Raw genomic sequence first — 27,956 nt, forward strand, 5'->3', positions numbered from 1 at the left:
CCACCGTACTACGGACCATAAAGTGTGCCAAGAAAACATTCACTGTACCACTGTATGCTTACATTATTGCCAAATTCTGACCTACCTTCTATTGTCCAATTTTGGTGAGCCTGTGTGAAATGTAGCCTCAGTTTCCTGTGACAGAAGTGGAACCGGTTGTAGTCTTCTGCTGTTGCTGCTCATCTGCTTCAAGGTTCCACTTACTGTGCATTCAGAGATGCTCTTCTGCATAGTTTAGGTGTAAACGAGGTTATTTTGAGTTACTGTTGCCTTCCTATCAGCTATAAATAGTATGGCCATTTTCCTCTGGCATCATTAAACTCACATCAATCACCTTTGTTTTTCAATCTGATGCTGAACTTCAGCAGATTGCCTTCATTATGCTTATGTGCTTAAATGCACTGAGTTGAGTAACTGAATCGTGCTATTGGCTAATGACTTAAAAAAAAATTTTTTGAACAGGTGTTCCTAATAAAGTCTGGTTTTTCCAGAATAATTTTCAATCTCTAATTGGACTAGACACAATTAAACTGAATGTAGTAATTCCCAGCAGTAGCAGCAGCAGCATATCAGACATAAACACCTAAGTCGCACAGAACAGCTGATCTATTAAAAGAATGAGGAAAGTGTAAGAAGTAGTTATGTCAGAAACACACAATAACCAGTTACAGACAAGTGTGGGAGTCAGATAACAACATTCAGCAGCAGAGGTCTCATACAGCAGGTGAGGTGTGCCCTCTTGTGAAAAACATCAACACTGCAGCCCACATTTTCCACATTGATGGTTGAATCCACCTCCCTGCTCGCTGCAAAAGAGTGGGACTAAGTCAGCACTTGGCCTTGACAGATAACTGGTTCCCACAGTCACAAAAGAGTTTGTTTTGGAATGAATGATAATTCACGTGAAAACAAAAGTTTTCAGAACATAGACTTTTATTCATTTCATATAAAAATGACACAAAAACTTACAAATCATCAGGTGCTTCAGGTATCTTCACAGGGACATGAGCCAACCTGCATCACACACACTGGGGATCACACCGATGCTTATCTCACTTTTACATCATCACCTCAGTAGGTTCACATCTACTGCGCATAAAGGCAAACCTTTACAGCAATCCACCAGCAGAGGACAGAGCACGCCCGGACTAAACCCCTGCACCTTTAACATTCCTTTTTCTCTACCTTCATCTCTAGCTCCTCCTTACACTCCTCCTCCTTTCCCCCTTTTCTTTACTTATTTTTTTTCTGGTTTTTTTCTGACCTTCATGTCCCAAAGCCCTCCTTTGCTGATTGGTTCCAGACGTGCCACTGAGCTCTTCTTGCCGACTCAACATTCCACAGCTGGAGACTGCGCACACACTAAAACACACACACTTCTACTTACTCCCTATCCTTCTCCCTTCCCCCTCAATCTTAGTCCGACTCACAGAGCAAAAAGGGCTGTGATTTTTTTCTTTTTTTTTTTTTCCATAACAGCTTCAGTGAAACACCAAAAGCCTCAGACTGAAATGGCTCCAAAGCATTCCTCTAAACAGGAAGACAGAAATGCACTCAAAAGGCAAGGAAAATATTTGATGAGGCAAATGTGAAAACTTAAAACGACTGAATTTGGTTTTTAGACATTTTTTTTTGGCTCTCATATTTGCAACTGTGTCATTCACATGAGCAATGTTTTCTGTTGCAGGAGAATTCGAAGTTTAAGTGGCCAGCATTCCATAAAAGGGGGGTATGCGTCCAAATGTCTTTTAAGGGTTTTATGTAAGTCAAACCAGCATCATTAAAAAGACAAAAAGAAAAGAGACAGACAGATATAACATAGAATGGGAAAAGTGAATAAAGGGTCATTAAAATGATTAATCAGGAAAATATCAAATTACAACTGCTTTGCATACAAAGAAACTACTGCCCTTAAAAATGCTGAATCAGCTCCAGATGGCAGCGTGAGAAGCCAAAACAAACAAGTTGGGAGCAGTTACTGAGCCTTAAGGAGAATGACTAAAGGCAAGTGGCAACAAGTAAGACCGAATCAGATCAAGACAATGGAAGAAAGTGCGGAAATGTAGATCATAAAGTCATAGAAGCTCAAAGTCTGATCATTTGATGACAACCTTCAGACCTGCTATACCAACAAAAAGACAATGCAGTCTATTTAAAGACCAGCTTTCAATACAAACTTCTACTTATGTGCACAATTATAGTGTATGCCCTCAGACGGTTTGAGGTCACTGGTCCCTTTCACCTTCCACACATTCACATTTAGACTTCTTCCTCCTCCTCTGCTCGCCTGACAGCTGGTGCCGACGTGTCACATCAGGAAAGAGGAGGGAGGCAGGCTCACAAAACCACACATGCATTATGAGTTACACTTCTCTGCAGCTGCACAGATACTGAAAAGTCAGTGGGAAAGACACATTTACACAAGAACCAACAAAAAACAAGTTCAAGTTCAGGTTAATACTGACGTGGCAAAAAAATGAAAGAAAAAAAACAAAAAGCAAATCAGAAAAATGACTTTGATCCCGAACAAGACTGCAGATATTCAGATGACAGAAAAATGTTGTTGAAACTGATCCGTAGCTGTGAAATTTTCTTTTGTCAATCAAAATAGGAAGAAAATATACAATGTGAAAAAAAACCTGACTTTGGCACCAGGGAAGGCAGCAAATAGTTTTTGCATAAAACTGGTTTTATGGTGAATATTTCCAGCTGGGACAAATTATTCCCATCTGATCCATTATGGCCTTCTTGAATTCTTTTTAGGAAAGAGCTGTGCAGATGGAGGTATCTGATTTGTGAAGGGAAAAATCACTTAAACTGTTAGATTTTGGCAAAACGGGATTTTGAAGACAGGGTTTCAATTTAAAAAATAAACATCTGCTGCGCTCCACACAGCCTTTCAGCACTTTAAAAATCTTTTATTGTTTTGTTTTTTTCTCGGTTTTTTTGGTTTCAAAAGTGGCAGCAAAAACAGATACATGCCACAACGTGTATTCAGCACTTTGAAATCAGCCTCTACTGTGTCAGGTCGGGTTCAGTCCCGGGTTGGTCCGTCAGTTCAGGGTGGCTTGGGCTACTCTGGCTGCTCATTCAACTCCATGTCAGACACCAAGATATTCTTCTCGGCCTGTTCTGCACTGTTGGAGTTGGTGCGGCTGTAGCGGGCCCCTTCATAAGAGCCCCGCGATCCAACAGTTCGGTGTCGGTAGAAGTAGATCACGCCAACAATCAGCACCACAAGCACCAGGCCCGCTACCATAACAACAATCAGCGTGGGCAGGCGGTGACTATCTACTGGGTAGAGATTGAGAAGGAGAGACGGAAATCTGGATAAGCGCACACAATTCTGGCTTCAAATGAGCTGAATAACTTAGCAGTTGTGAACAAAACTTACCGTCTGAAGTTAAGATTTCAGCACCTGCGGATGGAATATTGAACAGTCAGTAGTGTGCTAAGAATCTGCATCATAATTTAGGCATTTCCCTTAGCAAATTACTAAGAAACATAATAATGACTGGCAAATGCTGCTTAACATGACAGTTCAATTAACTTCTTTGTGCTTACTGCGAGGCCGTTTGCAGATGACTCCGTGCGTGCGATTTCTACAGGAGCCCGGCTTCCACCGACCAGTGTTGCTCTGGATCCAGAAGCAGGAGTTGATGGAGAGCACAGAAGAAACGACATCATGTCCCTCCCAGTTGGTATACAGCATGTCTGTGCCCTCAGACCACACTAGACCTCTACCTGTGGTAGGAGCATGAGCATAAACATATTCAGAGTGCAGTTTTCAAGGACTTTGTCTTTAGTTTTGCATAAAAGAAAACACACACTCTGCTTAAAAATTCGATCTTCTCCCTATCTCACCAAATATGTTTTATAGCACTTCATATAAATTATCAAATTACTCTAACTAATAATAAGATAGTAAATGAACTTTTCTGGAATAAGGAGACTTGCTTGCATTTAATAATTATACTAAATAAACTGAATCACAAAAGATAAACTGCAAGCATTTCCCTTCCATAAGTAGTTTCAAGTCTGTCAGCATGGATTTTAAATCTGCTGCTATAGAGTGACATAGAAGAGACAGGCTGAGACAATAATGTTGGACCTTTCACGCTGACACCCAGCCAAGCTCCATGTGCTTGTTCTGCATAACTCTGGATGTGCTCCCATACAAATCCATTCTCCGTCTCATCCATGATAGAGAGAAGTTCTGCTCCGACTAGAAGAGACAAAAAAGAAAGAAACAGAGATGGAACCAAACAGAATTGATTACTAGGGAGACAGAACAGTTCTGCCCCAGGCTGAATGACAACGTTGCTAAATTTAGTATTATTGATGTATTTTGTCAATCATGTTTGCCGTGGACAAGGACAGGGCTTTTGTATTTAATTGGTTTTCAATTTAGGGTTACTTTATTGTACAGCTGTACAAGCTGTACAATAAAGTTAGTGGAGACGTGTGGTTTCTAAGATGCTTCCATACTTTTTTTGCAGGATCTATGTGCATCATCCTGCAGTCTAAGCAGCTGCAAATTGAAGGCGTAACAGTGGTTTCTGAAAGGGACCCAAGCCCACTCTCCCAGAGACTGGGGGCACATGCCAGGGTAGATCCACTGATGAATCACTTGCTCATCTGGCAAAAACAAAATATTTGAATGTAAGTCAAAATGTTGTCAGAGAATATTCAGTCCTACTAAATTGTTATTAGCATTCTTTTTTAATGCAGTCCTATATTTGGTTGTTGATACACACATACCACTCATTTGACAGATAGCAGCATCTAGTCTCGAATCACAGGGAGTCACAGTCCATTGCCCTGTGGTGGTCATGTGACCACATCCAGCCATCAGACTAGGCTCTCCATCATTCCAGTTTGAATATGTGACATCTTCATTATTCAGCCAGGTAAAGCTCCTTCCCTGAACCAGAAAATAAAAAATTATTTCACTGCAGTTTCTCTCACACTGATAAAAAGCTTTTCAACTGATATTTGTATTTTTAATTATAATCGGCTTACTCCATAGTTGTAAAGCCCAATCCAGGCTGGCTGGCGCAAGCTGTTTATAAGCAGTGTGAGGTAACCTTGCTGGAACGGATCCTTCACCCTGGCAAGAGTCCCATTCAAAGATTCACAGAGGTGCAGAGCACCAGTCCAATCCAGGCGTTTTTTCACTACTCGATACGTCACTCCCCCCAGCTCCACGGGCTTAGACAGGGAGGCAGGAATGAGGGCCGGAGCCGGAGGGAGACCTTGTTCTGAAGTCAGATATGATAGTTAACTAACATATGTAATTCTTATTATAGCACTTCTTAATTACACTGTCATAGTAATAAGTGATTATCAGACCTTGTTGTCTTTGACAGATGAAGCCATGACTTTCCATCTCACATGCTCGAGAAGCCCACATGCCTGTTTTCTTCTGCAAGTTTTCATGATACATCACCACACAGTTTCCCTGAAGGGTGACAGTGAAATATTTAGAAGAGGAACAGACTGATGACAAAGCCATGACATAAAAAGTAATGCGAGTACCGGCGTCTTGTTCTGGTGTGGTCCGCTGTTGTCGAGAGGCTCGCCAGGTGCCCAATTTGTGTAGCTGAGCAGGCCAGCTTTGGCCCATTTGAAATTTGCTTTAGAGTCTGAAGTCAGACCCACCCAAAGTTCAGCGCTGGCGTTCTTCAGCAAAGTGGTGACAAAAGCTGTGAGGAAGAGAATAAGTTGCACGACAGTCTGATGACACACCTCGTCCACCCCCAGGTTTTGACTGTATGCCATTTGTATTCTCCTTTAATTACCTTGCTGCAAATGATTGGATATCACTGCCAGGACACCTCCCTGACTCTCACAGTTGAGCTTGGCTGCGGACCATGTGACTCTGTTTGACTGATCAAATACTCTGAAACACTACACAAGCAGACAATATCGCTGTTTTACTGTAGTCAAGTTGCATAAGGATGCCTGAAATACAGCATGTGCTCTGTTGTTATTGTAGTTCTTGTACTTTACTGGCTGCATGCAAAATTCATTTGAGTCATTGTTACGGTCGCTGACCTCTAGTGGCTCTCCCTCTGTAGAGGAGTTGTTTGTCTCCTTTTCTTGTGTTGCAGGTCTGCCTCATGAGCCGCAGCTGAGGTGTGTTCCAGCTCGTCAGCCACGGCATATAGTCTGCCATCCTAAACTGCCACACCCCCTGCCATTTTCCCCATTTTTGCCAGAGCTGTGAGCTGTGGAGTTTTGGGCAGCGGGCCTTAGTGTGTATGTGTGTGAGAACTTACCCTCTGTGAACTTTGGTTTTTCTTTCTTTTATTGTAAGCAAAGGTGTACCCTTATTGTGTTAATTAGTTTGTCATTGTGGAAGCAGGTAGGGGTTCTCTGCCATTTTTGTTTCAACTGTTTTCTCCTGGTTTGGTTAGACAGGGAGCTCAGCCATTGTATTTTGTTTTGGTTAGTGAGTACTTGGTTTTGATTTCTAGCTAAAGGGGGGTGTTTTGTTTATTGTTTTGGCCTTGGAGACCCTGAAGAAAAGAGCTTCCCTGTGCTTGTTTTACTGTAGTAGTTTTAGGCAATAAATCTTGTATACTGACATCTATTTCTCCAGTAGTTCATGTGTTCCCTTTCACTTTGTGTTACCCCTCACTCCAGTCGACACTTTGTTCTTAAGTGGGGCGTAACAGTCATCATTCATACAAATGACCATAATGCGTTATGCTGTTACACTTTTAGCTCTACCTTATGCTGAAAGGAAGACCATCCATCACGACACCCTGATGGTGGATGAGGGGATGGTGGAGTTGGAGGAGCGGTCCCTGTGACATTCACTCTCTTACAGATGTAAGGCAGGTCAGAGTGGCACTTTTGATCAGCCCAGTCCTCTGTTTGGGTTTGAGAGAAAGACACGCTAATGGAAATACTCTGGATTTAAATGAGCTTCTCACTATATCTCTTTCCAGCTGCTCTTACCTTTGTTGGCTGACATGCAGATGCATTTCCGATCTCTGCTGATTGGGAGCGGCCTGCCAAGGGCCCAGGCCACATAATTTAACACCGAGTGATCAGACCATCGGAAGCGGCCGTCATTTTCATAGGTGTGAAGTCCCAGCCACCAGAGGTCACCTTCCACCTTAGACATCTGAAGGTGGGACACAAACTGTGAAAAAGTGTGTCTAGGCATAAGAGGTCTGTTTATAGAAAAAGAGTACTACAGATTTATACCACAGTATCACTGTAAATGTCTAATTATATAAATAACTGTAGTTATATATAGCGGAATGGTTAGATTCTGTAATGATGAAGCTGGACTTTACTTGCTTGCCAAGACAATGGCAATTAATTTCAATTTTTGGACTAAATTAGTTCCTGTAAATGATGACGAGCACCATGCCTTGCGTAAAGTGTTGGCCAGGAATGTCTGCTCCTCTGCTGAGTGAACCGAGGCCAATGAGGAATCAAACCAGGAGCAAATCCTCTGGGCTTGGTCCCAGGTGCTACGGTGGTCAAAAAACTTATACTCAGCCTCCCGGAAGCCAATCCATTCAGGTGAACTGGTGCCTGAATGGAGCCAGGAAATTAAAAAACATCAACAAACGTTGACATGTAGAAGGAAGGTTTTAAAATAAAAACAAAGGTGATAAAAAGAAAGCTATGAAAATAAGACAGACCTTCAGTGATTTCTGGTACCTTCTCAACACTACCTAAAAATACAAGAAAAAAGTTGTGACGACCAACAAGTATATGTTTTGACAATATGTATTGATCCAACACACGATTTATGCTTAAAGTCCACAGCTGTTTTACCTCTAGGGATCTTGCAGATCCAGTCTAACTCAGAGTCGCAGTGCATGGCCAGCCAAGTCATACTACCCAAGTCTGCCGCAGCACACTGCCGTATGTTGTAGTAGTACCGACCAAAGTTCTGGTATGTTAACTGAGACACAAGCAAGGATTAAATAGATTGCATTTGAAGTATTTTTCATCGCTCGACATGTAGGCTGCTTGTTATCATGACTCACAGCTAGTCCATCACTCCACTTCCAGCTTCCATTGTCCATGGGGTTCCTGCGATTCAGTCCAATCCAGAACCAGTGCTGCTCATGTTCCTCTGACTCCCTGTGGGGACACATCATCGCCATCAGCCTCACCACCACTATCCATGCCATCATCAATGTGGCATATCATCTAAACAACAATCCACACACACCCAAAAGCCTCATGTAGGATCTGCAAAACAAACTGCTCCTCCTCAGGGCCACTGATACTCAGCAGGTTGGCTCCATGTTTCCTGCAGAAATTATGAGCCCGCATCCAAGTTAACTTCTGTTCCAGCTGGGAGAAATGAAACACCTGAACAGAGATGATGAAGATGTCATTCAGTTTAATTAATTCTGTTCTTCAAATCTTGTTGATTGCTGAAAGAATCATTTCTGTTACAAGTGGCAGATTAAAATTTCCATAAGTAAAAATTCATTTCTTTCTACTGAAACGCAAAAGAAAAAGAAAAGAAAACCTGGTGCCAGCATGGCAACACAAAATTGTGCAACCCAATTTGGAACCAATGGGAGGGTCTGCTGCAAAAAATTCACCAGTCATTGGCAGATGCCACCCATAGATGCCATCTGGCACCAAGATATAACTAACTCCATACCTGCACAAGTCTGAGCACCACACCACTTTGTTATAAAAGAAGTATAATTCTTTTCTTTTCTTTTCTAATAACACTTTAATTTTGAACCTTGTAACAGTAGCGTAGGTTGCTGTTGCTCTTCCAGTCGCTGGGACAGGACCCGCTGAGGCTCGGGGTGGGCTGAGGGACGGGGAGCTCGGGGCTCACAGACGTGTTCTGGTTCTGACGGCAGATGAATTTGGCCTTTGATGATGCACACTCCCTCACATCCCACAGACCTGCTTCTGTATCCGTCGCCATAGAAACACAGCCGCTACTAATGTTGGCTGAAATAGATACAGGGGCGATACGTAGGTGAGTGGAGAGGAAAAGAGGCTGCACTGTGGAAATGTGTGGAAATGATCTAAAGGGAAAAATGTGATTATGCATTACTCATTGGGCAATTATGGCTGTTGAATCTTGTATTTAACCTTTCTCAGTACAGACAACACGCATTAAAATAACTTGTTGCTCTATTACTCACCTCCCTTATGGTTCATCCATAAGGATGACATATTTGCTGATGGGAAGTGATAGAATGCTGCACATAGAAATTTCAAGCTCTCTTTTAATCAGGAAGAAATGTCAGGCAGAACTATGGTGCAGGCATACACTGTGCAAAGGAAAAGTGCAGAGAACGCTTCAAAGAGCACAAGCATCTGTTTTAAACTGAGTAAAGTTCAGACAGTTTACATCTTTACATCCATTAGTGACAAGTGTGCATCTGTTTGATTTAGAAATTGTTTCCATTGTAGATCTAAACTCCACAATGGTCAATATTTTACTGACAGAATTTCCTTCTCTGCTGCTCTGATGGTTGTTAAAAGTTTCCCAAGAAGTAGTCCAATTTTAAAACATTAAATTAAAAGTAGCACAAAAGCACCCTTCAGGCTAATTGCAACTGCTGCTGATTATTTTCCAAGACACGCAGATTGTCTGTTAATCAAGACTGCCTAAGAAGTAAATGCCTCTAAATGTTGTTCTAAATCTGTATTTTGGCAAAAGAATAAAACACCTGGGACCAATCTGTTTTCTTCTTTGCATGTTAAATCACAAATTGGCTCTGAAACAGAATTCATTTTGATTAAGAGACTTCACTAACCTACTTTTATTTTAGGGGCTATTGTAAATGACCTGCTATTATGTAAGCATAATGCAGCTAGCAACAAAAAAGAAAACAAGAAACTTTTGCATGTTCCTCTTTTCATTTTGTTTTCTCTTTTCTGTTAATTGTAGTCAATCAAACAGGTAATTCTCCATACAAAAACTCCAGGGTGGAATGATTGTACAGCATACGTATTTAATTACCTTAAAAAACAAGAATTGGACACAAATAAAAATAAAACCAAACTGTACAACCAATTCTTGTTTTTTCAATCACCTGGAAAAAGAATTGTAAAAAAACAAAAACAAAAAAAAACATAAAAAGGCCCAAATTGGCATAACATTCATGACTGTGAGGAGTGTATGTAAATTTCTGAACACAGCTGTATTTTATTCTTATTATTATAACAAAACAAGACCCCCCCAATATAATAATTTAAAAATAATATAGCAAATATATCAGTTAAATCCTTAAACTAATTGGCTAAGGTAAGTAGTTTAGTGATAATACAGCCCTATCCCAACTATCAAAGGCAAGCACATCCTGGACAGTCTGTAGCAATGCTATCACAGAGAGACAACCTTTCATGCTAACGGTCACACGTACTGTCACTGTAGAATAACCAATTAACCTTGCATGCATGTCTTTGGACTGTTGGAGGAAGCCAGAGCACTTGGAGATAACCCAAGCAAATACAAAAAAATCCATGGAAACTCCCCGCAGAAAGAGCCCCAGCTAGCAGATGGGTTCCATTATATTATATTTACTTGTATATTATCAGAGAAGAAAAACTCAGCACTTATTTACTGGCAAAAACTTGTTCACTGGATGTATGGTGCTAAAGGATTTTTTTTGAAGATTGTTTAAAATCGTCAGTGGTTTACAGTATATCAATAATAACTGATTTAAAGTTGCTCTGCAATTGTTGTAACAATAGTACATGTACATGCCATTCTGCTAATTTAAATCTGAAGTGTGACCCACCTGGCTGGTCTCGATTCCAGTGGGTGTAGGACACTTCATCATTGGTAATCCACTGGAAAGCACCGTGATTTCCCTTGTTACGAAGACCAATCCAAAAGGAATCTCCAGAGCGCCCGAACACCAGGCTGCTGGCGAAGGCTTGCTCAAACCTTTAAAAGCGACGAGGTGTTTTAGGGAACTAGGACTGACTTTTAATCGGTGCAGGGTAAAATCGCTTCCCTGTCAGTGCAGTATTTACCTGTTAGTGATAGTAATAAGTGTGGCTCCTTGGTCCTCGCAGAACTTTCTGGCTCCATCAAAGGTGAGCATTTCTTCTCCCACCCAGTAACAAGCAGGACTGTGCCACTTCCAGCCCTAAGAAGAAAGGAGAGGAATTTAACAGGATGTGGAGACTTATAAAACCAAAAAAACCAAAGCCTTACAAAATAAATATACCAGTCAAAGAAAGCAAGCATCTACAAAGGTTGGGCAACTCTTCAAATTTTCTAATTTAAAGTGTGAACGTCAAAGTACATCAAAACACACACGGAGACAATCATACTTATTTTTGGAAAATGTTTTCTCTCAGAATCATGACCACTGAGTTATGCAGTTTAAATTCATTGTGTTTCACCAGAAAGAGTTAGACGAACTATGTAAAATCATGCAAGACCCACCACGCTGTACTTTTTTGTAGGAAAAATACAGCATATAGTATGTTTCCATGCAAAGCATTTGAATGATATTTTTCACAAAACACAAATTAGTGTATGTAAAAACAGAAAGCTGATAATTTTCCATTTGCAGAAAGAAAAAAAACCTTTTCCTGGACTCAGTCCCTCCTGCCACCTCATGTACTGTAGCTGTGGTCGTGTACAGACACAGAGTGCAGCCAACATGTAGAAGGGGTGAGATTTTGCATGAGAACGATAGAGAGAGACAGGTTATATACAGCACTGTGTGAATAAACCCAACCCTAGGCCTTTTGCACAACCACATTTGCCATCTAGGCAGAAACCCCAAAGGTTTCAGCTGCTTGAGAAGCATTATTTCCTGAAACTTACACCTCCCCAAAACCCTTTGCTAACCACCCTTTGCTTGTGTTGCATTCAAAACATTAAACAACCCGTGCTGACTGATGTTAAATTTCCAGAACGCTACATAAATGATTTATTTCTGCTAGTCTGCAGTGTTTTTATATGTAAATTATATAGAAGCATAAACAATCACCCATATGCCATCCATCATTTGACAACAAATGGTATGCTGATGTTCTGTAGATGGAAGTACACTATTCCCAGTACACTTACTCACACAAAACATGGACACAAACAATGGAGCACATTGGGATAAGTCCCTTTGATGCTGTAACAAAGCACATATATAGCTAAGAAAAAAAACCCAACAACAACTATAACTTGCCTTCCCTTCATTTCTTTAACAAGTTCCTTAATGTGTCTCTTTTATACTGAGAAGGTAGCATGAAGTTGCTTTTCCGAGCATTTTTCTTTCTAGAAAAAAGCACTATGGTAGCAGTGAAAGTAGGTTAAAACAATAATGATGTGGGCTTGACAGCTGAAAAACAAGCCGAAGCTTTTTTAAAGCAGCTGAGGGAAGCTTTTGGGGGGGGGGGGGGTAATATTTTTAGCTTGCTAATGTATGGCTTGCAGGAAAATCTGTTAGTTTGAGTATATTAGTATGAGGAACGGTGGCTCTCTAAAGGTGAAAGACACAGATGACTGAAATAGTAAGCACTATTGTTGAGGCAGTTAGCTAACTATGAATGTACTGAGTTGAAACAATCCAGATCAAATGTGAGCTCAGACACACTTGGCCATCAGAGGTCGGTTCTTAAGTCCATCTCACAGGCCTGAGGGAGCTATGTGACATGAAAAAGTGTCTGGGATCACATTGTAAAGACACCTTTTCATTTTGCAGTTTGCTGTAATTCCATACACACTCAAAAAATGAAATTGGGTGGTTGTTACATGTACAAGATTCAAGCTTGTAATTTGAACTAAATAATTTCATTTTTCTATGGCGAACGTAATTAAATCATGTAGCATCTGCATGAAATTCAGCAACTTAATTTGTTCTTGTTGAGATGACATGATACAATCTAGTAAGAGTGGTTAGTTGCCTGGACTCATGAAGTTCACAAGATCACATTAGAAGTCAAACTGCAGGAAAAACGCTGGAGTTTTAAGAGGCAGACAACTACACCCACACCATGTGTATGCTATCGCTATTTATTGTGGTTTAACCTGTCAATGACAAAAACATACAGAAAATTCTTCATCAAGCCTTGTAATCATAGCTTTCCTAGTTTTGGTAAACCTGGATTGACAGCTTGGTGGCATGATGGTTAGTGGTGTTGCCTCACAGCAAGAAGGACCTGGGTTCAAATCCACAATCTGGCTAGTTTGCAGTGTGTAATTAGAGTTGGGTTAATTGGTGATTCTAAATTACCAATGAATGTGCAAATGGTTGTTTGTCTCTATGAAATCATCAACCCCCATATTGGTTCATTAAGCATGACTAGCAGTAATTGCCTTGATTAACATAGTAGTTGTTCAAACAACAAGATTTCATTGCATTTTCCTAAAGTTTTTAACCTGTGTAGAATGAATTAAAACAAATTTCACTCTACATACTTCAAGTCAATGCAAGTATACTACGTTGATCCAACATAATCTGATTACATTAAACCACCAAATCCCAAATGTGTTGCTTTGACATGGTCAGAAATCTGTTATAGTACTTGGTTAAATCACATGGAAAAAGGTGCCATGATTAAATTGTGTTCATCCAACAACAGATTTTTTGAGTGCAGGAAGGACATGTGGAGAAGTGGGGAAACACCAAGTTCAGTTTTCAATTATTTTAGGACCTCCTTTCAACACAGCCTGGTTGAAGGACCATAAGCAGTTCCAGTTGTATTGCCCATCCTGCCTGTGGCATCAAATCTGATGTATTTCCTCCCTGATTATTTACACATGAAGCAAGTGTCTGTGTGGGTTCTCAGTCAAACAGGTCATTGTAGTCGTAGGAGGTGGAAAGGAAGGTGACTGGACTTCTTTAAGTTATTAAAGTCACCGTCTTGAAGTAAGTGAATTATCCAGATAATTAAAATAGTACAACTAGAAGCCAAAAAAGCAGAAAAACAACAGCTATCACAGAAAGTTACTGCTTCAGTGAGTAGGTGAAACGACAGCACAGCAGTATCCATTACATTTTCTGAAAAATGAACCCAGCACTAGATGGGGTAAATGGCTTCAGGATCAAGCAGCACAATATTGCTGAAGCAGTCAGTGGGCTTTCTGTCATTGTTGTTTCACATGTTGCGTGAAGTGAACTCATCTGCTCGAGACAAACCGCACGGCTGCAAGACCCTGCAGCACAGGCCATGCCAAATGACCCCTGTCACATTACCACCCATGATGCCTCGGTCCCCAGGGACAGGGAGGCAAGGATTCATTACACCAAACAAATGGTCCGTCCATATGCAGAGCTTTGCTGAATGTAACAGCTGAGAAGCAACACGACCCTCAACTTGAGATCATTTACATCATAAATCAGTACTTAGGAAAAATATATAGCTGAAAACACTGCTGAAGGGCATAAAGACGCACAGATATGAGCTGTAATTTCTTTTCTCGCTACAGTGATCCGCTGTGTGAAACATTAATCAAAAGGCCCGTAAATGTAGTACGTGGACAGTGAATGCTTCCAGCGATGGTCAGGTACAAGTGGTGTAAAGTCTTGTGTGGAGAGAATTATGAGCTGTATAATCAGGGACAGTTGCACAGATGCCACATCTTTTTTTTTTTTTTTTTGCATGTGCTGTACACACATGTTGAAACAAAGAAACACAATTATTTTAATTTATTTAGAGTTTTTTTTGTCCGAGAGAATAGTTTATGTGCGCAGGACTCAGTCTCTGTGGTGCACCTTGTTACTTTCTAAGTTAAATTATGATTTATATTCCAGTTACAGTCTGGGGGCAGTGGAGTGGAGTTGAAGAGTGAGAGATTGAGCGGAGCACATGGAAAAGAGGCCAAAGGTGAAGGAATGGGTGAAATATTCAGAATAATAATTATCCTGTCAACAGCTAGAATTCTATGCTGAATAGCTCTGAATACATTATTTATGGTAAAAGAGAGGGAAATATAGAAAGAAAAAAAGTCTGTGTCTACAGTAGGAATGAAACAATTACCAGTAATCTAAAGCATAAATAGTAAATGTCAAGGAGAAAATTAAGTATAGAGAGAAGAAAGGAGTTATACCTTTTTACACTGTTGGTGCTGTGGCTTCCCATCACTCTTTGTTCCTGGTTTCTTGCAGATGGAGGGCAGGGTCAGATTACAAGGGCTGTCATCCCAGCGGCCCTCCTGCACATCATTGGCAAGACACAAACAGAAAGAGAGAAAACAGCTGGTAAATATATACAAACGGAGTCTGGCTGATAGTCAGGGTCTGTTACTGTGGCATTCTTATGGCCCCCTGGTTAATGTGAGGGTGCAGAAGGGATCACTCACAGGTCCCCACATGGAGACGCAATCTTCCTGGGTGTTGCGGAAGTTATTGGGTTCAAAGGGATGCCAGTAGGTGAAGATAACAGGAGTGTGATCAGTCCATTGGAAGTCCATTTGCATGTCAGTGTCATGGAGCCCTACCCACAATTGCTCAGTGTCTAAAACAAAAAACAGACTGTTGGGTTAAAAAGATGATTATGGACAAAAGAAATAGGCTTAAGTTCCAACTGTGACATTTTCCATTAGGTCTGGTAATTCGTTGGAGCGGTTTCATGACTAAAAATATGATTCCACACTATGTGTGCTGTTTTCAAGCTCAGGAAAGAATGTGAGAAGGAAGGAGAGAACTGTCTGGTTTCCTCTTTATTTAATCATGAAGATTGGAGGCATATAGAGGGTTGCTGCAATCTTTTTAAAATCAAGTTAAGGACAATTTTAGAACTTTTCAAGCAATGAAATCTAACAGTACTGGTTTCAGAAGTGTATGCTGTATCACCACTGCCACATTTGTTAACGTTCAAAACTGTGATGCAGATTTATGATGTGCAGAATGTCTTAAAAGAGGATTACTGTTCTGCAGCAACATGACTGTTTCATAAAGGCTTCAACTGCTTTCTTTTTAATAGCTCCAAACTTAAAAGTTTTCAGCACATGGCAGTAAAACAAAAAACACTAACTTGATCTTCTTTTCGCTGCTCCCATTAGGGGTCACCACAGGGATCTGCCTCCAACTCACACTATTCCTAGCACTCTGTTCTGTTACACCAACCCTCTGGATGTCCACCTTCACTGCACTCATGAACCTTCTCTGCTGTCTTCGTGTTTTCCTCCTGTGTGCAGCATTATTCAGCATCCTCTGCTCAACATATCGACTCTGCACATGTCCAAACCATCTCAGCCTTGCCTCTCTAAATTTGTCTAAAACTGATCAATTTTGCTGATTAAATTATTATATCCAATGATATTAATATATAACTGCATTATAAGCAGAATTTTAAAGTTTTTCATCATATAAGACATTTTAAAGATTCACTGGATTCACAGCAGGGAAATTGTAAAACAGTATTTGTTTTCTATCTATTTACTTTATTTTTAACATTGTATATTAGAGTAAATAATCAAGCTTTTAAAATGAAATTCTCTTTTAAAATTCACACCATAATCACTGCTAAAATACCAGCATGTTCTCTCCCCTGTGTTTAAAACAAAACATAAAATTTCAGACATTTCTGTTAAATTTTGAGGATTTTTTTGTGAATCTACTGGGCTTTAACATCAGTTATGTAAACTCTTCTTATTGGGCAAAAATCCTGTGTCTATATTATGCCTGAAAACAAAGGTTTTATTCCCTCAACTTGGTTATTTGTAGGAAGTCTGCTGCAGAGGCACTAGGAATCTGCATTACATAGATGTCCAGTTAAAGCTGAAACCTATTTGAGAAACATTTGATGAACAAAAGTGTGGTAACATCAAGAAAAACATTAACTTTGATTCATTTCTGACTTTGAGAGGAAATAGTACAGTACTATAAACAACAACAACAACAAAAAAAACCCCCACTAACAAACACACCTTTCTTCAGGTCACGTATGATGAACTCCAGCTCAGGTAGAGTGTGGATGCTAACCAGGTTGGCCTCCATTTTCTGGCACGTTTTCTGAGCTGTATTCCAGTCAGTTTTCTCTGAAGTAAGCTTATAGCAACCAGCCTGGAAGGCCTGCCAGCCCACATCACACTCATATTTCTCATCATCTGCCCACGAATCTGTGTAACCAGAGAGATAAAACCCATCAAAGTTGGACTTTTTCAGTGTGGTATTACTGTTGCATTAAGAAACATAAAAAAACTAACCAGTGGTGAAGGGGTCAAGGGTGGCATTGGGTCTTTTCTTGCAGACATACGGAAGAGCAACTGAACAATCGCGGTTTTGCCAACGACCTGATGACTCAGTTCTTATTACAGCACAGTTCTTCTCTTCAGCGTGATTTGGCTGTTCTGAGGTTGAGTAAGAGAGACAAACTCTTCAGAAAATCACTGATTTCCAGGGTGTCAATCCCAAAATACTCTCAGGCTCAAATACTGTGGTTGCACCAGAGAGCTGCCAAGCAGGTGTTTGAACTGAGAACTGAACTAAAAACAAGCATGCATTTTTTCTCAGCCATCTGCAGGAAATAAACATTCAAAAAAAGAAAGATCACAGACACTTCAAGCTTTAAAAAGACAGAAAAGCTTGAACTGTTTTTACAGGCCAACCTTGCTCCCAGTTGAGATACTTGAGTGGTGAGGAGTCGGCCCACTGCCAGCCTCCACTGATGTCCAAGTCATTGAGGCCAATCCACAAAGCAGCACTGTAACCAGTGAGTAAACCTAAAACAGCAACAACATCTTCTTAAAATAAGTAAAAAGATAAATAAAAATGGTTTTGCTATGTGAAAGTAAAAAGTTACTCAACTCTGTCAGATTAGCTGTGACTTCAACAATCACCACTGCACCAGGCAGATTACACAATAGTTATGTAACAACAGTCTAAGTGTAGCCTAATATTGGCAGGACAGTCACATCACCCCCAAAATTCAATATTCCTGTTGGCAGAGTGAATCTGCAAACCAAATATTCTGTTTGCCAATATGTTACACAGCCTGAGGTACTGAGTCCAGTGGGATCACACCAGGCACATCTGCATATTGCTTTTATTTTTATGGTCACTACACAAAGCAAAGCCTGTTTTTGTCCATCCATCCTTCCATCCATCCATCCATCCTTCCATCCATCCATCCATCCATCCATCCATCAACATATCCAGTAAAAGGTCTCAGTTGGGTTGGAACCAATCCTAGCTGTCCCTGGGCGAAAAATGGGGTACACCCTGGACAAGTGGCCAATCTATCACAGGGCTAACATCGAAAGATAAACAACCATTCACATTCACAGCTACAGTATGACACATTTAAGGTCACTGGTTACCCTGATGTGCACTTCTTTGAGCTATGGGAGGATGCAGGCGTACCCAGAGAGAATACACGCACAAATGAGGAGAACATCCAAATTTGCACATTTGTGAGTTTTTGTTGTAAATATATAAATAAAATTTGTGACCATTTTGAATGAATGTGACAATATACTGTTAATAATATCTGTCCACAGTCAGAAATATAAATACCTGCCAACGTAGTAGACATTTTGCTAAAATATTATGTCACCAGAACTGTAAGGTTTTATAGTCACTGATTGTGGAGTTGAGAAGGTGAAAGCACATCTAACAGAAGTGCAAGGAACACCCAGAATCTCCCAGAAAACCCAAATTCTAATAGATTTTACTTTTCCACTGTGATCAATTGTTATGTTGTGAATCACAGCATAAAAATGTAATGGCATACAACTGTAAAGATAGGGTTTCACTTTATATAATTGCGTTAAAGAACCGAGAATAAAGCATATTTCAAAGAGCAGTGAACCTCTGCACATTACCATTAATGTAGGTCTGCTCATGCAGCTTGGTGATGCTTAGCAGGTCTGCCCCCTGCTGCCGGCAACTGATCCGAGCCTCGCTCCATGATAGGGTTGCCTGGAAGTTAAACTGGTAACAGCTGTCTGTGACCGGGTCAGTATCCCAGAAAGTTTCACAGCCATTAGCTGACAGGGCAAAGAAATTAACAAAAAAATTAGAGGAGAGTGAAAGAGAGTGAGAAATATAAATGTAAGACTACAGTATCTTGTGACATCAACATATAAGACTATAACTTACTCTTGACAGGACAGAATCCCCAAAGCTCGTCTTTGCCATAGTCATAGGTGGTGGCACACCAAAGATGGCCATCTTCACGGCCAGTGCTGGTACAAGTGTGGAACCACTGGCCATCATAAAGGAAGGGCAGGTAGCAGGGGCGACCATTAGAGTTCCCCTGAATTGTATAGATCTCTGCAGAGTAAACACAAGAGAGACTTTAAAATCCTGCACGGAGCAGCAGAGAAAGTCTGTGTTTGTTTTCTTCTGGAGCTGTGCTTGTGAACTTTTCTGAACTCAAATACTTTATATGTTTTCTCAGCAGCTTTTATAATCAAACTCAGGGTAAAAAACAGAGGATGAGCTTACAGTCAAGACAGTAAAGTCAAATAGTGGTCAGCGGAAGGAAGAGTAAACAGGCGGGGTTTCCAGAAAGCCAAGTGTCTTTTATCATGAACATCAAGCAAAAAGAGTTCAGAAATTCCTATGATATTAGAAACGATTAGCCCCAACTAATTATATTCCAAAGCAAAATCGTAAATTATACATTAACAAGAAATTATGTCTGATTTCTACTTTTTTTTTCATCCTAAACTCGCCATTTTAGTCTCCACATTCCACAAGTATAGTACAGTGTGAAAAACAGGGTGAAAGCGAGGGAGTGTGAGAGGGAGAGGCTGGATCTGCAGTGCTACCAAAACAAGTCACGCCAATGGAAAGTGAGGCAGACATGTTAAATGAGAGAGGAAAGATTTCTGAAGCTCCCTCCCTGACTTTCTTCTCTGCCTTTAGCAGTGACCGGCTCTTTGGCTGCAGAGGAGCCGATGCTCGGCTGACTAATATCAGAGGCATTCCTCTCCATGCGCAAGCAGACTTCATAAAGGAAGTTGTAAAGATTGCCACTTGAAAGTTAAAAATGTCAATCCTCCCAGTTTGCATGCCACAAAACAAGAAAAGGGGAGAAAAATATAAAAGGGCGACTTTTCTTTTTTGTGTTAACTGCAGCTGAGCACAGCATGTTAACTACAGATTTATATGGCTGACCGACTCTAGCTGTAAATTTTTGTCAAAGAACAACTGTGACATTTGATAATGGTAAGAATGGAACTTAAAGTGGAAATGGGGCTTGGGTACCAACCACAATGGTCAGATTTAATCTAGATAGAAAACTAAATATACGAAATACAAATATACTTTAGGTCAAGAACAACTTGTGTGTGTTTACCGGAGTTTACACACACAACACACAATGTTTTTCCTTGGATTTCCGGCTGGCAGCCAGTCCTCTAGCATTCCCTAAAAGCAACATGTTTTAAAATCCATTTGATCGGATACAGCTGTGGCATCCACAGCAGTAAGTCTATCTGCCACACAGACGCAGAAAACACGCAGAGAATGATGACCTCACTCAGTGTGATCATACACTGACCTCATATGATGTTATGTAGTCATACAGGTGAGTCTATAATTACAAACATTCAATCCAATCTACATTTTTACAGGATAATATCTCTGATTTCATATTGTATTTTTGTGAAGCTTACATGATTTTGAAATATATATTCATCTCTATGCAAAAGCAAGAAGAAGCGAACTTGTGATTTTAAGGGTTTCTCAAAGTGCTGCCTGTTGCAGTTGCAGCCCTTTGTAACATTTTATGGGATTTTGCAAAGGCCGTAGGAAAGAATGCGCCTTTGCAACATTTAATTCATCCACAGCTTATGTCATGCTATGACGTAGCCGTGCAGAAGGGTGCCAACTGTGCATTCCTCTTCAATTTATACTCTTCATTTCCAGCAATCAAAGTAGACTAATACTAACACAGAATACCAACATAATACAGCATTCTTGGCACAGACACATCATAAACACACTCTTTAGTGTGAATATGTTTTTCTCAGTGTGTCTCTTAATCATGCTGGATTCCTAAAACATCACTCAGTCTTCAACATTTGTGAACCCCCAAACTAAATCTTGATCTAAGCTGCCTTTGAACAATCTTATTAGATAATAAACCATTTTATTGTTATTGTGCAAAAGGAATAAATTATTTGAACGTTAACAGCTTACTGCAGTTTGGAGTAAATATATGGCATGCATTGGCTTATAACATGAATATTAGAGCTACTTTAAAAACACTCTGAAATGAACATATCAGATATAAGAAGACTTACAATTAAGAATTTTTGATTTTCACCAAGGGTTTCATTATTTTCATAGCATTTTAACAACATTTCTGGAGACTGCCGAAACTCAGGAGAAGTTGTGTAATGCAGGAGGATAAATACCCTAAAAATCAGAATAACAACAAAAAATACTCATAAAAACACAAAGAAACTGTCTTTTGGAGGAGCTCCTCAGCACATAATCCAGTACAAAAATACAGTAGAATAACCCGAGGAGAACAGTTCCCACCAGGCATTCTTAAGTTGAGCTGAAGGATGAATGATTTAGAATTCCTCCTGATTATTTCACAGAACTGAGCTACTGGAATCATTTGCTTTAGGTCATTTAGGCAAAAGAGGCTCAACCAACTAGAAATTAATTAGTATATGCGTGTTAAATTAATTAACTATTTGTGGCTTTTATAAAAATCAGAAAACATTATATGACTAATTAATTCAAAAGAACTGGCTCGTGTGTGTTTTCAATTGTTTTTTAATCTTTCATTAATTCTATTTAAATTTTTGCTTATCGGAATGCTAGTTTTAAAAACAAAGTTATTTCAGAGTGACAGATGTATTGGCACAAACACAGATAAAGACTATCTACCAATTAGATAAATACTGCAAATTTGAACTGATAACAATTACACCTACCCTGATTTGTTTTGGAGCACAGATCTTGCAGCCCACCATGTAGAGTCCATTTGGAATGGCCTACTGTCAGATTCCAGGGTACATCTGATAGAGGATAGCTGTTGAAGTTGTCCAGCACTTGGCCACAGTTCCAGCTCCAGCGTACTTTGGGGGGTTCGCGATCACAGGTGTATACTCCTAAAGGAAATTTATCCAACTTCAAGCTGCTGTTATTAGCGATCACACCCAGGCACAAGGAGGAGCCCAAATTGAACAGCCGCCTCCGAGTCACCCATTTCCAGCGCTGGTTGGGTTCCTCACAAGCGGCTGACAGAGCAAGGGAGCGATCCTGCACCCCCAGGCACTTGCCCTGGCCCTCAAGGTAGAAAGCAAAATCATCAGACTTGGCAGGCGCTGCGCAAAGAGAGATATAGAAACAACATTAGCACTCAATCTAGCTTTTGATAAAAACAATATCTTGTTAGCAACTGCTGGAGCAGCAGAGGTCAGAGGCAGGATCAATATCTAGTGTAGAACTAGTGGAAGTTGTGGACTCTGATGTCCCAGTGTGACACACTGCAGTGGAATTAATTTGCTAATAATCCTAAAGTGACCCTAAAATCCTTCATAAAAGTTATATTAGAGTCTTAGGCAGGGGGGAATTGCAAAAATGACCTGCAATAAACTGTTAAAAAATGGCTGTGAATGTCTTTAATTCAAGGCTAGTGATAGAGGTTGAATCATTTCTCCATCCTTCAGGTTTCAAGAATTTACGCCATTCCCAGCGATTAACATGGAGTTCTCATATTGTTCACTAAAGGTGGGGTATCTATTTTGCAAAGGGAACAGGAGTTTGGGGTTAGATGAATATCTTTATCATTAGATAACTGTAAAGTGACTTGGCTCAAGTGAGTGATAACAAGTTTTGATTACTTTAACCAAATTCATTTTCCTCAGGTGTGAAAAGGGTAGCTGTTTTTGCTCTGCAGATTTCTCAGCTCTGCAGTCTGATGTCTATATTGGTATTATGGCCCTTTTATAATGATTCTCTGAGAAGCTGCGGATGCCTGCAGCCTGGTGTTGCTGCACAGAGCCTTACAGTATTCACATATTACCATTACCCCAAGTAAAATAAAACATTACCATAAAACTAAAGCTATTTAAAAAAGAACACATCCTGTGTGGTTGGATGCAAGCTTCAATGACAAAGATTTTCTGTAACAAAACCCAGCACCCTGTTTCAGAAAATGTTTGCGGTTTATTTTAAGTCTGCCTTTTCTGTTCTTTTCTTTTCTTTTTTAGAACAAACCAAGAAATCAGGACAGTCAAGGCACTGCTGTGTGTCGTGGTGAAGGCAAAAAACAGATAAAAACAGGCAAGTCAGAAGCATAAAACTGACCTAAAATTAAAAGTATTTCAGAACAAATATTTCCAAAATAAACAGAAATATGTTCTCTGTGGTTCTGGGTTTAGCGATTGAGGGACAAAAGCGAGACCCTCAGCATTCCTACTCCGCAGGCTCCTGAAAGAGACCAGGAAGAAGGGTAAGAAATGGAAAAATCCCTGGGCACTGTGGTAATGGCAACATGAAGTGTCAAAGAAAGGTGTCGAGCCACCATGTCCTACCACTAATAATGAATCCATTCATCTATTGATTCTCAGAGTTTACGGAACTCAAATCAATTACAGGGACTATCTGAAAAATAATCCTTATTGGGACAACTCAGAATAGTTCAAGTCAAAAGTCATCACTAATTCACTGTCAAGGGGTCAAGGGTTCAGATTTTTCTTTCTATATAGATACCTTAGACAAACCATTGCTCAACTAAAACACTACAAACCTCCCGTTCTGATTTTATGGATGGCGAAACAATGAAGACTCATAATGAGTGCCATAAAAAACACATCCCTATAATCTGAAGGAGTCAACATGCCCTTCTACAGGCTCTCAGCCTCTGTGGCTGTGTTTCTCAAAAGCAATATACGCTCTGATTGCAAAAAAAATGGCCAAAGCTCAGTGGCAGAGCAGTTCAGTTTGAAGTACAATGTCATCAGATATGAGGCCAACCTGCTCTTAAGTTATAGCAACCACTCATACAGCAACAGCGAGACAATAGGCTTATTTACTACGAGCTCACTTTTCTAATCATGAGAAGAATTAGATCAGAGGGAGTAATTTGCCTGAATGGGGCACAAAAGCAATTTGCTTTTACTTCTTTTCAGGGTAAAAGCAAGTGGGAGCTTATACTTCATCGTCCAAGTTAAAAAAAAAACAACATTCTGAATGCTTCTGAGGCAAAACTATCTTTCCATGTGTCTGTATTTCTACTCACTCTATTATTGCACTGCCTGGCAAACGTAAATATACTTCTGACTTTTCTGTGACCAGTGTCTTCTGTCTCTTCGGTATTTCCTTCAGCCACAAACCAAAGCATTTAATTTTATAATTAGCAGCTTCTAACTTATTTAATCTTCTGATTCTGTTTTTTTAACTGTGCTGCTTTGCCTAGAAGTTAGAAATCTACCAAACAGAGACATTTCTGGAGTAAAACCAGTAAAATGCAGGGATTTTTGCTTAAAAATGACTCACTAAGAATTCTTTCCAGCTCATATAAAATGTTCTATCATTGACTTGTTCTCAGCTCTAAACGGTAAATCATTCCTGCTTTGCAATTACAGAGTGATGTGTGCCTCAAAGAGGTTATGCTCCAGTCTTTTTCAGGATTTAGTTACATGTCTCACTGTAAATAAAAAGTTGTGTGAACACTTGAGTAGCTCAAGTTACACAGTGCTGACTTGTTAACAGGCTGAGGGATAAACTGAAGTAAATCACTTTGATGCTATTCTGAGCCTTTAACAATAGGAGATATATAATAATAATAATAATAATAATAATAATAATAATAATAATAATAATAATAATAATAATAATAATAATAATAATAATAATAATAATGATAATAATGAAGTGCTTTAAGCAGAAGAGTGCCCGTGGGAAGAGTTACACACAGTACCGTGCCAGTCAACATCTGGATTACACTGCACTGAATGAATTTCAGTGTGTGAATATATGCTTAACATTAATACAGTGACAGGATGAGACTCTCCTCTCATAAGCTTTTGAACCATTAGACAACCTGAAGCTGAAGTTCCAGACATCAAGAAGCAGACTCGCAGTTTTAATTCCAGCCTGGAGGCGACACGACTGAATGTTTGATGTGAGAAAAACTCCCGGGCAATCAGAGAGAGTGCAGAATTCCAGATTAACTTTAAGCCATTGAGCCCTGTGAAAGCTAAGCCACAACAACTCTCCTGCTGTGATCTCATCCTTTTCTTTGCCCTGTCACCCCCTTTTTCAAAGCCGAAAATGGTTTCCTACCGAAGACACAGGCTGAAACACATGGCCAAGAACAACTAGCAACAAATGCCAGGAAAGCCAGATATTCCCAGAACCTCAGATTCTTGAATGCAGTCATCTGTTGGAACAGACTGGAGAATAATACTTAGAGATACGGGCAACAAGTCAGTAGCAAGTCTTGGCTCATAACATTGTTCAACAAATTTCTCAACATTACACTATTTTGAATGTGAATGATTGTTTCTGCCTGACAATTAAAACCAGGTGGATTGTTCATTTCCCCGTCATTTGTATTTTTAAAGTTATCTCGAAGATCTAAATCACTGTATGAGTCAAAGTCTTTTCCCCAAATAACCTTATTTTGACACATGTACGAGATAAAACAAAAAAGCAGATCTTTAACTGGTCAGTGTGATAAAACGGCAACCAACAAACAGACAGGAAATTCCAGCTGGCTGCTTTTACTTCATTGGCGTTTTATGGTGGTCTGGCGTCTGAAGCAACCCTGACTGTGGATGGGCTTTTACCTCATCTGAGGAGAAGGGGTTTGGAGAAAAGAGTCTATTTGCATTTTGCAGCCACACTCTGAAACAGAGCGAACTGGAACCTCTGGGAAAGTGCAGATCAAATTTAGAACCCAGAGTGAGAATAAGTGCACCCCATTGAAACTTTCCATCACTCCCACACTTGTAATGGTGATAACAGTTTATCACAGTGTAGGTTTAGCTGTTAAATCAAGTGAGAAACAAGCCGGCTCTATTTCTGCTGTTAACTGTGATACTTGTATAAAACATTTTTAAAATAAATTTAATGGAAGCTTGGCGTGAGAGCTTAGCGCTGGAGGATGCTACATCAATACTGAAAATGGATGTGAAACTTATTCTGAAATGGCATGCCATGCTATTTTCTGCCACTTATATAAAAAGAACAAAAACACACAAAAAAAACCCCCAAACATATCTTAATCCCTTTTAAACCCATCATTTGTTTTCCATGAGCATCTACTAAAAATTAAACAACATCCAATGAAAGATTTAAAACAATTACAAAATGCTGGCCTATTTTAGACCAAAGATATTTTGGGGGTAAATCCGGTGGCTATGAATTGCAAAATCACCCACAAAGCAGGACATCAGGAGGCAGCATGTCATCTTTTAAAATCAGTAAACTATCATAATCTTTTCACATCTCATCCATTTGGTCTAAAAAACCTTGACAATGGCAGAGAGGTGCAAGTCAGTTCAAAACTAACAAAAAAGGATATTTATATGGCATAATCCAGTTCATGAACTAACCACGACCTTCAATATACTGACTCATGTTCTGAAGTTCTTTTGTGTTCCTCAACACAAAATATACTGCATATTGAACTATATTGATCACAAATTCAAAGGGAAAAGAAAAACACAAACGCACACACAAAAGGCTTTTTCAGGCCTATTTCACATTTTGTCATGGATTGGTGTGCAGACTGACATCCTCAAACTTCAAAGTGTTAAACAGCATAAGAAGCAATTTAATCACATGGAAAATATTAAATGAAGATTGGTCAGAATGCATTGCCTAACTTATTGAATTTCTTTGTGGTAGCTGCTTGTACACAGTATTTAATCATTCATACAAAATGAAGCAAAATAGTCACTGACAGGTTAAGCCTAGTAAGTCTGACAAACTTTTAGATGACAAGCATGAAATTGAGAGAAATTAAGCAAATCTGATTTAAAGCCAGGCGTTTAAAAGCAAACAATGATGTTATCTACCTCTTTTCTAATCTTTGGAGAATATGTGGGTTTTTAGGTGATGTGCAGACCTAACAGTTATGTAGGGCCGGACTGAATGTGTTAATTACAGCCTGTAACAGGATGCAAAGGTCACATCTGCCCGCAGGGTGCCAAATGAAGCGTCTCTCCAAGTCGATTTTACAAAGCAGTCTAAAGATTCCCATCCGTTACCAAAATAGATCAAACAGGCCTCTCAAAAAGGTGCCTTTCTTTGTGCTTTCTGATGAACTTTACGCACAAATAAGAATCACTATACAGACACTAAGCCTGTAGCCTCTTTCCTCCTCCCCCAGTTTTTCTCCACATCTGGTTCCACTCACTGCTTGGCCTTTTTGGTTCGTGGCATACCAAAGCACTAAAGCCACAATGCGAAGCTTTTAATGTATTTTCCGCGTGGAAGTCTTTACCAAAACAAATGCATGCACAATATGGTTACTGCCTTCCTGCTTTTTCTCGACTTTACGTGAATGAAATCAAGCAAGAGCTGTTTTATGCTCACCCGTTACGCTCTTCTTCAGTTCCAGACTAAAGATGAATAAATATAAAGTGCATTTGTAAAGTATAAGTTGCCGATTTGTCCATGTTGCCCCCGATTCCTTGTTTCGGTAACTGCGCTTGCTTTGCATGCTCGAAGCCGCACACGCCAGCACAAGCTGCAAAAACACCCAAATGTGGAGAAACAAAGTAACGTCGGAGCAACCCACGGCCCGACTGTTTGACTCCGAGGACGGAGGATGCAGAGCTGGTGGTGGCGAGTCTGACCGCTAGAGCTCCGTCTGCCTTTCAGTCAGAGAGTGAAATGAATGGAGCAGAGTCAACACTGAGTGTGTGACGGTGTTGATATGGTTCCCAAAATGAGGTCCGAGCGTGTCATACAGGACGTCGAGTTGTACTTCTATAATGTAATGTCTTAATGTTTGCTTAATCATCCAGGTAAGTAAATCCCAAAAGGTTGATTCTGTTCATCTGGACGTAGCGTTTCCAATGGGAGAAACGTTTCGTCACTTACCCAAGTTACTTCTTCATT

General features: G+C 40.0%; 1 protein-coding gene across 2 annotated transcripts; it reads right to left on the reverse strand.

Moving 5' to 3' along the window:
- Positions 1–915: 915 nt before the first annotated feature.
- mrc2 (mannose receptor, C type 2) lies at positions 916–27,933 on the reverse strand. Of its 2 annotated transcripts, none has more exons than XM_005920395.3 (29): positions 27,429–27,933; positions 21,812–22,204; positions 19,014–19,187; positions 18,737–18,901; positions 17,522–17,635; positions 17,120–17,263; positions 16,841–17,032; positions 15,272–15,426; positions 15,020–15,124; positions 10,993–11,108; positions 10,755–10,903; positions 8,735–8,952; positions 8,204–8,346; positions 8,016–8,112; positions 7,801–7,930; positions 7,665–7,697; positions 7,388–7,554; positions 6,967–7,135; positions 6,736–6,878; positions 5,802–5,910; positions 5,539–5,705; positions 5,353–5,461; positions 5,023–5,261; positions 4,762–4,924; positions 4,489–4,638; positions 4,112–4,225; positions 3,565–3,744; positions 3,395–3,418; positions 916–3,294 (listed from the first exon to the last, which is right to left on the reverse strand). In XM_005920395.3, exons 1-29 carry the CDS (start codon positions 27,553–27,555, stop codon positions 3,074–3,076), a joined length of 4,410 nt encoding a protein of 1,469 aa, XP_005920457.1. In that variant the 5' UTR covers positions 27,556–27,933; the 3' UTR covers positions 916–3,073. The 2 variants fall into 2 exon arrangements, with proteins under 2 accessions (XP_005920457.1, XP_005920458.1); XM_005920396.2 differs by having other exon boundaries at positions 916–3,291; positions 27,429–27,931.
- Positions 27,934–27,956: the final 23 nt, after the last annotated feature.

The sequence above is a fragment of the Haplochromis burtoni genome, unplaced genomic scaffold (genome assembly GCF_018398535.1).
Source record: "Haplochromis burtoni strain Fernald_Lab_line unplaced genomic scaffold, NCSU_Asbu1 Contig_21, whole genome shotgun sequence".
NCBI lineage: Eukaryota > Metazoa > Chordata > Actinopteri > Cichliformes > Cichlidae > Haplochromis > Haplochromis burtoni.